Source organism: Danio rerio, chromosome 10, assembly GCF_049306965.1.
Source record: "Danio rerio strain Tuebingen ecotype United States chromosome 10, GRCz12tu, whole genome shotgun sequence".
Taxonomy (NCBI): domain Eukaryota; kingdom Metazoa; phylum Chordata; class Actinopteri; order Cypriniformes; family Danionidae; genus Danio; species Danio rerio.
The window spans coordinates 11,835,212-11,852,136 of NC_133185.1; the positions used below are offsets into that span (position 1 = coordinate 11,835,212).

The window sequence follows — 16,925 nt, forward strand, 5'->3', positions numbered from 1 at the left end:
AATAATGAAGTGAGGTCAAAAAAACTTTTGTTGTCTCCAAACACGCATCCTATTCTTATGCCCCATATGGTGATGCATATGCCTCCAAAATCCAACAGGTGGACAACTCTTAACTTGTTTTTATACAAACAAATATAAATATGCATATAATAAATAATACTGCTAATAATAATAACAACATTATACAAATGCAAATTGTCAAGAATTAACTGAAACCCCCCTGGGGTTTGGACCTGCATATGAGCATAACTGACGCACTCTGCACTGGACTTTAGAGCAGCTTTTAGTTGGTTAATGGCACGGTATGTTTCAGTTTCTCAAAATAGCAATGCACCAACAATGCGCCTTAACACACCTCCTAGCACACCCATGAGTCCACAAAGTGACGCAATTGGATTTGCTATTAAACAACTAGGCGCAAAATATGAAAATTAGGGTTACGCTGGTCTGAAAATAGCAACCGATCGAGCCAAACACGTCTTGCGCCTTATCCTATATATATCTTATTATTAATGTGCTTATAAGTAGACCCACACTGCATGTGCAAAAATCTGCAATTTTTTATCCAATTATTGTCTATTTATGGACTTGTGTAAATTTACAGTATATTTATTCAGTTTTTAAATGATTTCAGTAATATTATTGACTAATATGAAAATGTTTATTTGATTTATTTAAAATACAGTTTGTAAAGTAATATTTACAAATTTAAGTAAATAAATTATATGAGACTTGCTTTGTTTACCAAATAAGTAAATCTAATAGTTTTTTTTAAGTTAAAAGGGTATTATTATTTATTTCATATATTAAATTTTAGTTACGATACTCTTAATATCATTCCACATAAATTCTGCACAGAAATGTCTGCAGATTCTGTCTGGCCGTACTTATAAGTCAAGAAAACTGTGTTTGTAGCTATATTTATAAACTGCTTACTGATGTTTGTTATTGTAAAATTGCTGCTTAACAATCAATTAATTAAATATTTTCCAATGGTTAATAAATTATTTATAGTGTGTAGTTGTAAAAGTGTGCCCAAATTATGTCATGGTGTCACTCTGATGTTGTAATATTCCAGAATACCAAAACAAATCAAAGGATAATGAATCAGAATCACTGCTAATAGCCAGCGATATTTGATTTGAAAGAGAGGTGAAACGTTGGTGCAGTGTTGTGGTCTTACCTGGTGCAGCACTTCTAGAGACACTGGGTAATAGAGATTCTCTACGATGATACGAAGCACGGGACTCTGTCCAGGCATCATTCCTCCATCACTGGCTGTGGCAGTCCCAGAGAGACTCATGTTCCCAGTGTGCACTGCGTTGACAGCTTGCAGAGCAGCCTGGGCTCTCTAAGAGTGAGATATGAAGTGTTAACAGATAGCAAAACTCATGAAAACTTCACATCTGAATCTTTGAAAATATTGTGCGAGCAGGTGTGCCTGATTCCCAGAGCACTAAAATGCACTATCAGCAAATGACTGTGTAATGAGGACATTTACATACTGTAAAACTAATAGCTCTAGGGAAAGCAAAAGTGTGAAGGAGGCATTATATATGCAGAGATACAGTTTTGAGTTTGTAAGGAAAGTAAGAAAATGAGCTAGTGAAGAAATTGATGCATCTTAATTATTTTAATTGAGAAATGTGATACATGCAATTATGTGTTATAATATTAAAATTGCATAATATGAACTCAGAATTCTCTGTAAAATGTCAGAGTTGCTTATTAATGTTGAGAGAAGAACTCGCACACACACAAGTATGAGAATAAACAAAGAAATGAAGAAACAAGGATTAAAATACACCAGTGAAGGACTAACATAATACCAAACAAAATGGAGTTTATATGTCAGAATTCTGAGGTAAGAAGTCACAAATGCATGCAGAAATATCAGAATTGCGGGTTTATGTTTAATTATCTCGTAATTTTGACTGTGTAAATACAGAGATCTGTCTTAATAACAGGCAAATATAAGTTTCTATAGTTAGATTTTGCTGTATTTGGCTTAAACTGTTTTTGGGTGGCTTGCCAATGTATTAGATGACTCTAATGCATACAATAAGTAAGCTGACCAAAGTTCTTACAGAAGGGAAGACTTTATTGAAGACAATGAATAGTATAGTCCCTCAGCATCGATGTTAACCTATAACTCAACCCAAAGTACTGTCTGTTAGACAGAACTTTATAACAAAGGATATAACCCACCCAGATATTACCCAACCGGTTTGGTTGGGTCACAACACTTGACTTCCAGTAGGCCATTTGGTTTACACTTTTTCAGATGCAGATACTTGTTTGCATATAAAACAAGCCATACAATCTATCATTAATCCAATTGAGAGAACTGTCAGAATTGTGCAAAACGTCTTATAATAATAATACATAAGGGTTTTCAACCCCTCACTGCCTTGAAGTTTACCATTAAGATTGTTGTAGAACGCATTGGTCCCCAATTAGTTTTTTACCTAGTTTGCTTATTTACTTACTTGCTTACTTGCTTGCTTACTTGCTTACTTACTTACTTACTTATTTCTCTATTTATTTAACCCAACTATATTGTATACCTATAGAGTTTATTGTTTGCATTCTCTATTTTTCCCCTTTTTCCTTTCCATTTCTGTTCTTGGTGGTTGTTGTTTGTGTTTGCAAAATAAAAAAAATTAAATAAATCATTCAAAAATAAAAAAAAATTGTGAAATTTAATTTCACTATTGTAAGACAAAAGTCTGAATTGTGAGATTAAAAGGTCACGATTACCTTTAATATAATGTTCTTTTATACTTTTGTGCAATTTTACAATTTGCATAGCTAACTGTTTATAGGAATATTACACAGAAACACAGTTAACTGTTGCTATATTTCTGTTTTAGCTCAAGTTTAATTGCATTCCGGGGGTTCGTTCTTCATACCTCGCTTAAATGATCTAAGATGATTTGGCAGATCCTGGATCTTTTAATCTTGATAACTGATCTCTCGCTAATTTGGTTCTTCAAAGAAGTTCACGAATCAGATTAGAATGTCTGGATAAACTGATCTGAGATCGCTGCTTGTGTTGGAAAGGACAGATCTATCGATGCTCAAAATCATGATCAGCAATGCAACGATTGGCTGACAGCACATCAACGTAATGACATCATCTGATTAATATTCAATTATCCATGTGAGCAAAATTACATCAAACTAGCAGTAAACGCTTTGTTAAATATGACACGCAATAACCTTCCACATTTGTTGTGAGCTGCAGGCTTTACACTTTCATGTGTCAAGAGTATTCATCATGTATTTCAATCCATATCAGTGTATTTAGTTCTACATTTTGAAAAGATTGTCTTTGTTATAGTAGCCATTTTTTTAATCAGTGTAAAGAATTACTGGATGTTTACAAAAGCATTTTGATATTTTCCCAAGTGTATATAACTACTACTGTAAGAAAATATCAGCATTTGGTACATACTTTCAGTATTTTCTTTGCATGAACTGAGCCGATCTAATCCTGTTTATATGAATTGAACCTGCTCCCGATCAGGTTTGATCTACCAGAACTGTTGCTATGACAACAACTCTCGGATCAGCTTTGAAGAACGAAACGATCCTGGATCGTGTCAAATCGTCAACATCCAAATCCAGCTAACTGAGTAATCCACGTACAAAGAACGGACCCCAGGTTCAAATTAAAACATGTAAGACAACAACAAAAAACTCTATGATATTCCATGCTACACAAAGTTCCATGTATATGAATGACTTGTGTGATTTCCTCATATGCTTCTAAGTAGAGTGCACTTTGTCAGTATGTGCTTCTCACCCCCTGATTGGGCAGATTATCAGTCTTGAGCTCACGGTGGTTGGAATACTGAATGTAGACAGGTTGGTTGCGAACATGGGGTGTGGCTGTGGTGTAGTAGTTGACCATGGTCATCGCTGCTTCTTCAGAAGCCATTTCTATAAAAGCCTGTAATACAAAAAGAGGTGCTGTAAGTGCTTGACTGTGAAAACACTATAATTCAACTGTGCATATGTGCTGTCAGTTTTTTTTCCTCAGTCTGCAACACTAAAATGAAACAAATAAATATATAGGCTAATAGAAGAACTGTTACTTAAGGATGAACAGTCAAACAAGCTTAATCAAGCCTGTATTACAAATAATAAAGAACAAAGTTGAACATTATTATTTAAGAGCTTTGTTCAAATCCTTAACCCTAAGTATCAGTCATAAAGCCCTAAAGCTCGTCTCAACAAGCCTGGCTCGTGATTATTCTGACCTCATCATGCAAGGTGTAAGTTTTATAGATGCAAAACCTGACAATAAACTGAAATCTTTTGAAGCCCCAATCAAATCAAGCAGCAAACAACACATTATGCAACCAGGGCATTAGAAATCCATCTTTTCTTGTTGAAATATGCCAGATTCCATTTGAATATGAAAAGACACTCAAGTGGAATTGAGAGACTGCAGTGTTTTTTGTGGGGCTTCTGTTATTAGATGGACCTTGATGTGTTTGAAAGGATACACACTTCAGTTTCTATCAGTGGACAGCACTAATGAAGCGAAAACAGATCTGAACTCTTGTCCCCTTATATAGGCCAAAATACAGCTAAAATGATTCTTTGTTGGAGGTGTTTATTAGTAGAATGGGTTTGCATACAGACGTCAAAACAGTCAAAATGACCAGATCCCTCAAAACAACTAAAATAATGTCTTATAATCGCCTTACAGGTATGTGCAGATATAACTGTATAAAAAAACACTATAAACCTGTGCATATATGAACTATTTTTGGCCGGATTTTGTTAAAAATTACATAATTTCAGTTCCTTCTTCCACTTCGATTTACACATTTCAAGTATAAATAGTCTTCATTCACCCCGCTTAAGCATATCCCCGTCTTCATCAGGGGACGCCACAGCTGAATAAACCAGCAATTACTCTGACACGTTTTATTGGCGGATGCCCTTCCTGCCACAACCTAGTACTAAAGCAGGTCGCACACCAGAAGCGCCGCTCACCGCCGCGACACGGCGTGCACATGACAGTTTAAAGTATCACACACCAGACGCACACATTCGAATGATATTTAACAATAAACTAATCAGATGGTGCTCTGTTGCGCGGCTGAAAAATGAACTGCGTCCTGAGCCGTGGACGGGCGCCGCCGACAGCCACCGACTTGCGGCGCCGGTGTGTGTATCCTGATAGAAACCTATGTTTAGAATTCTAAAATGCATGGCGCTGCATGGCACATCAGTGCTGGAAAACACCCACATATTAACATACTTATACACTATGGCCAATTTACATTATTCAATTCACCTATACCCCATGTGTTTGGAAGATAGGAAGCCCATGCAAACATGGGGAGAACATGCAAACTGGGAGGAGACAGTGCTACCCACTGAACCACCGTGCTGTTCCAGACACATAACATACAAAATATTTTGCATTTAGCTTTATGCTAGTGAGAACATGCTAATCTATAATTAAAATCTCATTATGCTTCATTTTTAGGTTTAAGACATTGCCTAAGACAATGGCATTGTCACACCATTGTCCCCATTGAGGGGTTAGGCCCACATTTCCTAAATCATGTTAGTTACACCATGATGAACCCCACAGAGATTCAACTGTGGGAATATGTACATACGGATTTCTTCTGATCTTATTCATGCTGTTTAATCCGGAAATTCTGCCACTAAACCAAATGAAAGCTTAAGATTTGAACATCTCAAAAGACGATTCCCAAAGTTAATTTCCAAATCCATCATTTTTTTTTTTTTTTTTTTTTTTTTTTTTACAAATGGTCCTACAAATGTTCCAACAGTCATACTGCTGATGCTTACAGAGCTAAAAAAAATGGCAGAGATGTGTTCACAGGTGGAGCACTTACTTGATTTTTCCCTTTAAGCATCAATAGGTTGGTGACTTTGCCAAATGGGACACCTAGTGAGACGACCTCTGCCTCGGACACTTCGATGGGAACTTTGCGGACGTGGAGGACGCGGGAGGGGGCACAGGGAGATCGGTCTCCTTTATACTGTTTACTGTCAGTGCCATTAGCTGCCAAAAAGAAAAAAGAAATAAACAGATTATCCATTTTTTTTAATTGACCAGATTTCCAAATGCCAAACCTGGCATTGATATACATGAATGTTTCATAAGCAAGACCCTTCAGACACCAAAGAGAATTGATATTGATTCAGTGACACCAAAAGGTTACCGTCACAAAATATTTTGCAATGTTTTAGCCTCTCCAAGGGCCAAGAGTAAAATGAATTCAAAAAGACACACTAGTAGACAGACATGGGCAGAAACATAGAACTGACAATGCAATGGTGGTGGACAGCATCTCTGATACTTCCCCTCGGAAACAATATGAGAAGCCTCTTACAGGATTAAACAGACCTCTGTAGTCTGTCACGTTTCCAAATGGCGCCCATTGTGGGGCATTTGGCACTTGGCTATGTCCTGGGGCGCATCACAGACTGGTGACAGGTTTAACAGAGACAGACTTTGGTGGATTGTCTGCTGCAGCTTTACCATTCTTGTAAAAAAGATTGCACTGATCGTGTTTGTCTCATTGCAGATAACAGCATCAAAGCAATCAGTCTCAGTTGCAAGTATGCGATTAAAAGATGTAGAATGTCAGTCTGTTAGACTTTTATTTATAACCAATGCATACTACAATTTACAGTAGCCAGACTTGTGGTGAATTCAAAATATACATATAGCCATATTCTCCATGATGAATTCAGAAGTGTACAAAAACAAGTGACAAATATATTCACTCTCTTCTCAAAGAAAGAAAGAAAGAAACAGCAGTGCACAAAAGAAAGTGCTATCATCAGCAGGACATCCAGTCACAGTTGAAAAAAAATATCAGGCACAGTACAGTGTACAGTGATTGTGACCCTGCTCTTACAAACCAACAGTCCAGAGACCCTCTCTCCAAAGCCCAGCACAGAAATCCCATTTCTCCCTCAAAGAACAAAGATCTAAACCCTTCCATCAGAGCCCAGCAATATGATCCAACCCCTTCCTCAGAGTAGTAATCCAGGCCCTTCTATCACATTATAGTAGAGTGATCAGATCCCTCTCTCCCCAAGACCAGTAATATACACCCTCCTCTAACAGCCCACTAGAGCAGGGGTGTCCTAAAGGGTTTAGCACTAACTTTTCTCAACACATCTTCCAAGATGTTTCTAGTAATTCTAGTGTTTGGTGTTGAACTAGAGTGATCACATCGTTCTCTTAATACAATCTTCACTTGCATCCTAATGGCCACAGAACAGAGATTAGATCCCGCTCTCCTTGTCCAGACAATATAGACCCTCCCTTTACAGATCAGTAATGATTAGATTCCTCCTTTACTCAGTGATCTTCTTTCTCTCAAGTTTTTTTCCCTTTTGTTCCTCGCCACTGGCTTGCTTGGTTTGGGACTTGTGGGGCAGCGCATCGATGAATTGGCTCTTCAGTGTTTAAACTTTAAGCAGTTAAATTTAAATCAAACTGAACTGATTTAAACTGAACTTCAACTCTGAAAACTTGACTAACGCATTTTCAATTTACTAGAATTTCTATGTTAAGCTGCTTTGACACAATCTAAATTGTAAAGCGATATATAAATTAGGGTTGGGGCGATAGACGATGCCTATGGCCAATAAACAACACGATGCTGAGCCGACATCAATATCGTCTGCCCGACCCCTGTCGCAAACCCACTCACTAAAAATACACCCTTAGACCCTGTTTACACTAATACATCTTAGTATTAAAATGGCATTTTAAAACGAAAATGATCCACATCCACATCGTGTTTTACCTAGCATTTCTGAACAGCCCTCCGTCTGTTGAAAACGCCCATCACGTGACCACACACACAGCCACACACACTGACATGCGCTCGTCTGAGGAGCTCCAGAAAGCAGTGCACGTCAGACAGTTTATCAAAGATGTACCGCTGGATCGCGCATCACTATAGTTGTTAAACGTGATATTTAATTAATCTTGTCTTTCTCATGGCTTTTCAGTCATTTGAATATATCAGGTAACGTGTCACAGTGTCCATACACTGCTTCAGTCTTTCACTTTCACACTTGTGCTTAGTAATTTTAGTGAAAACCTTAGATACTCTTGGTTGTGCACATTTTTTACCGACCAACCTCTGGCAAAAAAAGGTGATTGACAGATGGTCTTTATTTATTTATGATTTGCTTATGGGTAAAACAAAGACCATGCGGGTCAGGTAGTTGAAACGGTAGGCTACAAATAATGAATTCGTTATGAATTCATTAATTATTCATGAATAATTAATTCACCTCCGCCTATGACAACGATGTCATCGTCTATCGCAAAGTTTCACATTAGACATCCTAAGATGACAAATTGGTCGACATCGCCCAACCCTAACATAAATAAACATGAATTAAATTGATCGGATCCCTAACCTCATACCCAGCCCAGAGATCTAAAACCTTCCTTCAAACCTACCAAGCCTCAAGCCTACAAAGCCTTCCCCAGCCTACACATCAAGCACATTTATTCCATCTCACTCCTCAAAGTTCACCAAAGTTGAGCCCAGCACTATGATCTAGATGATCCTCACAATCCAGTAATGACCCTATTTTACCCATCACTTATAACTGATCCATACCCTTCCCAGGTACCCCAGAAACCATCGCCCAGAAACCATACTAGACACTCCCCACACAGCTCAGTATTTTTTGACCCTCACGTTTCAGCTCACCATCCTCTTTTATCAACCCAACAGGGATCTAGACTTTACACCTACATGCCATCTCAGTGATCAGGCTCGTCCTTACTACCAGTCTTCTAGACCTACCCTCACAGCCCATGTCTAGACCTTTCTTTGACAGCAGTGTTCCCATCTCACCACCAAGCAAACACTGGTCCAAATTTTAGCCTAACACATCCCCACCATTAATTTTAACCTACATCAACAGCCCGTTATAGTGAGTTGGACTGGTCTCTTCAGCCCAGCTGAGTAATGTAGACCAGTGGTCCCCAACCACCGGACCGCGGTCCGGTACCGGTCTGTGGAACAATTGGTACCAGGCCACATAAGAAATCATAAATTATTTCTGTGGAAATTATTCCCCCCACTCACCATTTCATGTGACATGGACTATGCCAAAATCCACCACGGAATGAAGTGAAAGTGTAGCGGGAAGAACTCTCGCTAGAATATTGCTCAGTGGTGGATGTTGATAGTTTAAAGTTATAAAACAGGTATTATAGAGTCCAAATCAGCAGAGCATTTAAGGATTGTGCAAATATGTGTGCCTGCATCGCTAAGTAAGCACCTGAAATCATTGCAATATGTATCTATATGGAGTTTCACATAATCATACTCAGGGCTGTAACAAGCTAATGCATACATTTAATTCGGCTTTTATGGTTGTATTATTGTTAATATGTTCGTCAGTTGAAATGTTTGGCACAGATGTTATGTATTTGATGCATATAAACCTTGACTGAAATCTTATCTTCCAGCCTAGGACTGTAATTTAGACCCTCACACTGACTTATACCCCTACCCCTCAGTCTAACGCAGTAATTTAGGGACCTGTAAACATGGCAACGTGTTTGAATCAATTCACAAATGTTTAATTTCATCCTTTCGTCCACATGACACAATGATGAAGTGACCGAGTGATGATATGGGAATGGTTATGATATGGGGATTAAATAGCAACAAAACTGAAGCCCTTCTCATCGGGACTAAAAGTGTTTTGAATAAAGCTGATAATTTCAAAATAGACATTGATAATAGCACAATTATTTCCTCTGTGCAGGTAAAGAGTTTGGGTGTCATCTTGGCTAGCACTCTCGTTTGAAGATCACATCAATAATATTACACATACTGTATATTTCCAACTGCGTAATATCACTTGTCTCTGCCCTTTTATCACAACCAATCACACAGAAATTCTCATCCCAGTACCAGTTACTTCACATCTTGACTACTGGTGTGCACTTCTTTCTGGGCTTCTTTCTAAATTTCTCCATAAAATCCAACTAATTCAGAACCATGCAGCTCGTGTCATCTCTAGGACTCCATCTCATGAGCATGTCACACCACTTCTCAATCAGCTTCACTGGCTTCCGGTAAAGTTTCGTATTGATTTTAAAATATTACTTCTAACTTTCAAGGCACTTCATAATGTTGCTCCTCAATATCTCACCAAACTTGTCTATATTTACACCCCTTCTCGCACTCTTAGATCAGCCAACTCTTTCTCCCTTGTACCACCTCGCACTCGATTAAGCACAATGGGATACAGTTCTTTTAGCTCAATGGCTCCTCGGCTATGGAACTCACTTCCCCTGGATCTAAGGAGCAGTGATAGTAATGACACATTTAAATCTCGTCTAAAGATCCATCTTTTTAAGCAGGTTTTCCTTTAAAAAAATGTTATCATGTTTTTTACATGTTATTTTATATTGCGATGCGTGTTTATACTTGTTTGGTAATGTTTTTTATTTGTTTTAATTTGTTCTAGTATGGCTGTTGATGCTTATTGTAAGGCGACCTTGGCTGACTACAAAGGCGCAACTTATAAATAAAATGAATTCTTTTTCTTCTTCTTCTTCTTCTTCTTCTTCTTATTCTTATTATTATTATTATTATTATTATTGGTATGGTTAAGAGGCCATGGTGGACAGAGGCCATTGGGCAAATTTGGCCAGGATGCCCAAGTTAAACCCCTACTCTTTTTTTTTTTAAAGGACATCCTGGGATTTTTAATGACCACAAAGACCCAGGACCTTGGTTTAACGTCTCATCTGAAAGACGGTTCACACTGAGCAGTATGGAGTCCCCATCAATGTACTGGGGCGTTAGAACCCACACAGACCGCAGGTTGAGCCTCACTAAGATTACTTCCCCCAGCAACCTAGCTTATGGTCTCCCATCAAGGTACTGACCAGGCGCAGCCCTGCTTAGCTTCAGTGGGAGTCATCATGTGAGAGTTGCAGAGAGCTAGCGGCCGGTATATGATAAATGTAATTGTTTGGAAATTATGACATCACAGTACCATGTAACCAAAAGAAGAAAGAACACCAATGGTAGATTACACAGCTGTGTTTGTGTTGCAGGTGCTGTTAAGTTTATTAGTACTTTTACAATAAAACCTGATAATACTGTATAAACTCGACAACCAGCAGAGACACAATGAAATTTACATGCGTCAGATATGTTTAGACAAATGTAAATTACATATGCCGTGATTAGCGTGGGGAAGGACTTCATGGGCACTGCATTCTTATCTGATTTTACTGTATCCTGCGAATCTATCTGTGTTCAATAACATATTTTACTATTTTAACCCAATTTTTTTTATTTCCATTTAGATGTACAATTTTTATTATTATTATAAGGTGAATAAACGTGAAACTTGTAAAATTCGCAAACGAAAAAAAAACCCACAAGTATTTCAATGCAAACATATAGCTTAAAACTGGTCTTTACAGTGCAGCCTACAAATCTATACCTTCTCTTTACAGCCCAGCAGTGATCCCATGCCACCCCTCATAACCCAGTCCCTCCTTTAACAGCCTAGCACTGAGATACTTTCCCACCCTTCACAAATTCAAGCTTTACTTCTTCTTTAAAGTCTTTTTCTGCCACACATTTACAGCCAACTTGTCATTTATGATGCAACACTGACACAAAAAAGGGGAAGTAACCATGTGACTACACACAACCAAGACAATAGAAGTGTGTGCTTTTCAGCAGTTAAAATAAATCAATGCCAAGACAACCAAGTAAAATTTACTATTGAGATTTCAGCAAGGCTCAAACCTTTTAAAAACAACAGGCACCAAGCAACAACATGCACATCTATGAGGGTTATTATGTGATTCAGTTATTGTGTAACATGCTGGCTGGCTGTCATCAAACATTTAAGGCATTCAGCACCCAGTATAAGGTACTTGCATCACATCATAAAATGTATTAAAAATGACACTAGCAGTTTAAAATAAAACAATGTTTAGAGAGGTATAGAAACACAGAGTCGATTGTGCAAGCAGATTCAATATAATAATGGTTCCAATTATGTCTGGCCAGTCTGACTGCAACAAACACAATCCCTTATTTAATGCTAATGAGCTCTCCCTTAGTCTCGATTCAGTCAAAAGCAACATGGATAATGAAAAACAAGCGTGCATCTGCAAGACATCTACTGTTAATGCGCAGAACATGGGTCCGATTAAACAGCCAACAAAACAAAACCTCCAGTGGAATAACTCGATGCAAGCTGAGGCAGTAGCCTACCACATGCTGAGAGCTAACAAACTGAGAAAAGAAACTAGATAATCCCTTTACTGAACAGGCAGATGCATTCAGGCTATTTTTCTATACGGCAGAAATGGACGTGTGTGCAAATTAAATAAGAAACGCATTCTTTTTCTAATGCAACACCTATAAACTGCTGTTCAGTAGCTCTTAGCCTGCACTCTCCCCCCCTGGAGGCTCATCGGGATTATAAAATGTGCAAGTTTGAATAAGCTCAATTATGAACTTTAGCACATCCTAAAAATGGCACTCAAATGCACAATAAGCTTTGCTATAATATTACTGAACCTTACTGCGATGGATTTATTTATGACGCATGAATGAAACCCTTACGTGTCCTAGAGACAGGCATCTCGCCACAGAGCAGGCACCAGGAGAACAAGGAAGATGATTGGTCCACTTTTGCAATGACCCTGTGTTGCCATGGAGACCATACACATGACCTATCAAGGCATCTGGCCTCGCCACGCCGATTCATCTCATTGTGCCGTTAACAAATCTTATTGTGCATTTAATGTGATTAGAGGAACCATCCCTGAATCGAATATGCCACAGGCTTTTCAAGAGGAAATAGGTAAGAAGGATCTTTGAAATACACCGACCCCATATAAACTCAGTGCATGGAATGATTTGTGCAATAATACGAGATGTCCTAACATTATGCAGTTTTTAATCATTCTCTTTGCTGAATAATTCTGTTTTGTTGGAAATAGTCATCATGTTTAAAATAGAGCTAATTAATATTTTATAATGTTTAATAGATTTAACTAAAGGAATAGTTCAGCCCGGTGAAATTAAAAATAAAGCATATGACAGAAATCTTGCTTGAAATATCATTTTTATGGAGATTTATGAATATTTGGTCCATTAATATTTTAATAGTTCCAAATGATGAATTTGAGAAGAACAATTGCTATAAGCAGCAAGCAAGCATTAAACTGATGAAATTTGACAATGAAGACTTTTATAACGTTCAAATATTTTTTTAATAAATGCTGAAATTATCAGGTAGCACTAAATACTTTATTAATTTAGTTGAAAAATATCTAAATATATTTTCACCAAATGAATTATTATTATTAATTTTATTTTTTATGTATTTTTTCCTCTTTTTATTGAATGTTTATCAGTGTGGTACAAAAACATTCTGACTCTTGTCATTATTGTACTTATAATAAAAAAACAAAATAGAATTTAATGGGTTCTGTAAAAGAATAAAAGTAGACTAACAGTAAAAATAAAATGACTTCAGCTTACATTGTTGTTGTTGTTTTTCAGTGTAGACCAATATGTTCATTAAAAATAAATTATTAACAGATAACTAAAATAAAATTCACCCAAAATGACTAAAAACATATACACTTACTGGCCACTTTATTAGGTACACCTGTCCAACTGCTCATTAAGGCAAATTTCTAATCAGCCAATTACATGGCAGCAACTCAATGCATTTAGGCATGTAGACATGATCAAGACGATCTGCTGCAGTTCAAACCGAGCATCAGAATGGGCAAGAAATGTGATTTAAGTGACTTTGAATGTGGCATGGTTTTTGGTGCCAGACAGGCTGGTCTGAGTATTTCAGAAACTGCTGATCTACTGGGATTTTCAGGCACAACCATCTCTAGGGTTTACAGAGAATGGTCAGAAAAAGAATATATCCAGTAAGCGGCAGTTCTGCCGAAAATGCCCTGTTGATGTCAGAGGTAAGAGGAAAATGGCCAGACTGGTTCCAGCTGATAAAAAGACAACAGTAACTCAAATAACCATTGTTACAACCGAGGTATGCAGAAGAGCATCTCTGAACACACAACATGTTCAACCTTGAGGTAGATGGGATGCAACAGCAGAAGACCACACCGGGCACCACTCCTGTCAGCTAAGAAAAGTAAACTGCGGCTACAATTTGCACAGGCTCACCAAAATTGAGCAATGGAAGATTGGAAAAACAGTGTCTGGTCTGATGAGTCTCGATTTCTGCTGCAACATTTAGATGGTAGGGTCAGAATTTGGCATCAACAATATGAAAGCATAGATCCAACATGCCTTGTATCAACGGTTCAGGCTGGTAGTGGTGGTGTAATGATGTAAGGATATTTTCTTGACACACTTTGGGCCCATTAGTACCAATTGAGCATCATGTCAACGCCACAGCCTACCCGAGTATTGTTGCTGACCATGTCGATCCCTTTTTGACCACAGTGCACCCATCTTCTGATGGCTACTTCCAGCATGTCATAAAGCACGAATCATCTCAAACGGGTTTCTTAAACATGACAATGAGTTTACTGTATTCAATTGGCCTCCACAGTCACCAGGTCTCAATCCAATAGAGCACCTTCAGGATGTGGTGGAAGGGGAGATTTCATCATGGATGTGCAGCTGACAAATCTGCAGCAACTGCATAATGCTATCATGTCAATATGGACCAAAATCGCTGAAGAATATTTCCAGTATCTTGTTTAATCTATGTCATGAAGGATTAAAGCAATTCTGAAGGCAAAAGGGGGTCCAACCCAGTACTAGTAAGGTGTATATAATAAAGTGGCTAGTGAGTGTTTAAATAATATGATAAAAACTATGAAATTGAAAACTAACAATAAAAAGATTTTTGTCTTTAAATAAATAAAACAACAGTATACTTTTGTCCTTATGTCAATTTGAATGAAAATTTGTATTTCTGAACAATATATTTGACGCTGACCTAATTAAAATGCTTCAATATTTCAATTAATCCCATTCCATGTTACAATAAGAATAAATTTAGTTTTCAGTTTGCCTAAAAAGTATTGTCATCACACTAAACAAACAACTCCCAAAAAAGTAGGCAAACATTAAACGTATGTTTGTGCATCAAACAAAGACGACGCAGCATAAGGAAGTTGTTCAGCAAATCTGCAGCATTATCCGCTTGTAGAAAACATTCGTTTTGGGTTACATTTGTCTCTGCGTCACCCAAGAGACTAGAGAAGAATCTCTTCCTCGCTGTCACAGTTAATTCAGTGATGCTCAGTGAAATCCCGCTCCTGTAAAACTGTTGCTAGGACACCACAGAATTCACAGAATGCTGTTCACTTGACTTCCCGTCAACAATTCTCAAATCTGACATTCCAGGAATGCCATCCACAACGTTTACACCTTTACGCCTGTTGCTTCATCACTATTCTCTCCACTCAAAAAAACACTGAAATTTACCATTTACCAGAGTTCTCCTCAGTTTGATGTAAGATTATTTTAGTAAATGAAAGACTAAATCTGAAATGTTAGCTGATTTTTTTTTTCAATTAAATGGTCACCAAAACACTAACTGAAATAAAAGAATGATTAAAAAATTAAATAATTGGTCTCAGAATTTATAAGCACTCATTCTGTGGTGGAAAATCTGATCTGAAGTACCCGTTGAGGGAATTTACAGCCAAACACATTAGTGCACGATTATATGCAATAATAACTATATAGACACAAAACATGTTCAAAACTTTCTTCGTTTATCAAAAAAATGTATCTAGGTATGTTTAACTATACATTTAATATATATATATATATATATATATATATATATATATATATATATATATATATATATATATATATATAACAATGAATCACTGACTTCTGCTGTCTTCAATTGTTTTAAAAACACAAATTTCTTTACAATTTAAAACTCAATTTAAATGTCACTTTAAGCTGTTTAGAAGAGTCTTGAAAAAGATCTAGTCAACTATTATTTACTGTCATCATGGCAAAGATAAAATAAATCGGTTATTAGAAATTAGTTAATAAAACTATTAATTTAAGAAATGTGTTGAAAAAAACTCCTCCCTGTTAAACAGAAATTGGGAGGAAAAAATAAACAGCAAGGCTAATAAATCAGCGAGGCTAATAAATCTCACTTCAACTTTATATATAATTAAGACAATTTTTCATCATAATTTTGGTACATTTGTATGGTTTTGGATTCAGTGTCTGTTTAAACAATTATTTCCTTTTATCACTGAGAGGTTTGCACAAGAGTTAATGTAAGCTGTGCAAACATTAAAGTTTGCTGTTGTTGACACTAGACGTGTTGGTTAACTCTGCTAAAGTAGAATTACTAAAACTAAAACTGGAACTAAACATATAAAAACTAAATAACTAAAAAACTAAAACTAAAAAAACATTAATGAAACCAACTAAAACTAAACTGAAATTAACAGCAAATGTAAAAATACTATTAAAATAAAACAACAAATTTAAAAATGAAAAACCTTAGTACCCTTGGTTTGATGAAGGCTACACACTAACACACACCCAACACCCAAACCCTAGCCAAACATGTCTGATCAGCTTTAACTCATGGTTCTGGGCTGTAGTCAACTTTGCCTGGGGCAAAAGAGAAAGAGAGAAAGACAGAGAGAGAGAGAAAGAGAGAGAAATGATAGAAAGAGAGAGTATGTCAGGTTTGACAGAGCAGAAATGCTTTGGTATTGTTCTGGCAGAGTGGTCCCAGTAGACGGCAATCAAGTGTGCATGTGTTTGCCAAGGTGGAACGACTCGGAGCCTTTGGGCACTCATATGCTTGATGTGCTGGAACACAAGGCTTGCTTCACATGGGAAAAAGGATCCAGT

At 37.2% G+C, this 16,925-nt stretch overlaps 1 protein-coding gene across 3 annotated transcripts in view; it reads right to left on the reverse strand.

The window, feature by feature from the left end:
• Positions 1-16,925, reverse strand: part of ptbp3 (polypyrimidine tract binding protein 3) — a 119,037-nt gene that overhangs the window by 34,818 nt on the left and 67,294 nt on the right. For all 3 annotated transcript variants that reach the window (XM_068223913.2, XM_009305171.5, XM_009305172.5), the window contains 3 exons: positions 5,889-6,058; positions 3,809-3,955; positions 1,184-1,351 (listed from right to left, as the gene is read on the reverse strand). In XM_068223913.2, the coding sequence (XP_068080014.1) occupies positions 1,184-1,351; positions 3,809-3,955; positions 5,889-6,058 (485 nt within the window). The remainder of the gene's footprint in view (positions 1-1,183; positions 1,352-3,808; positions 3,956-5,888; positions 6,059-16,925) is intronic.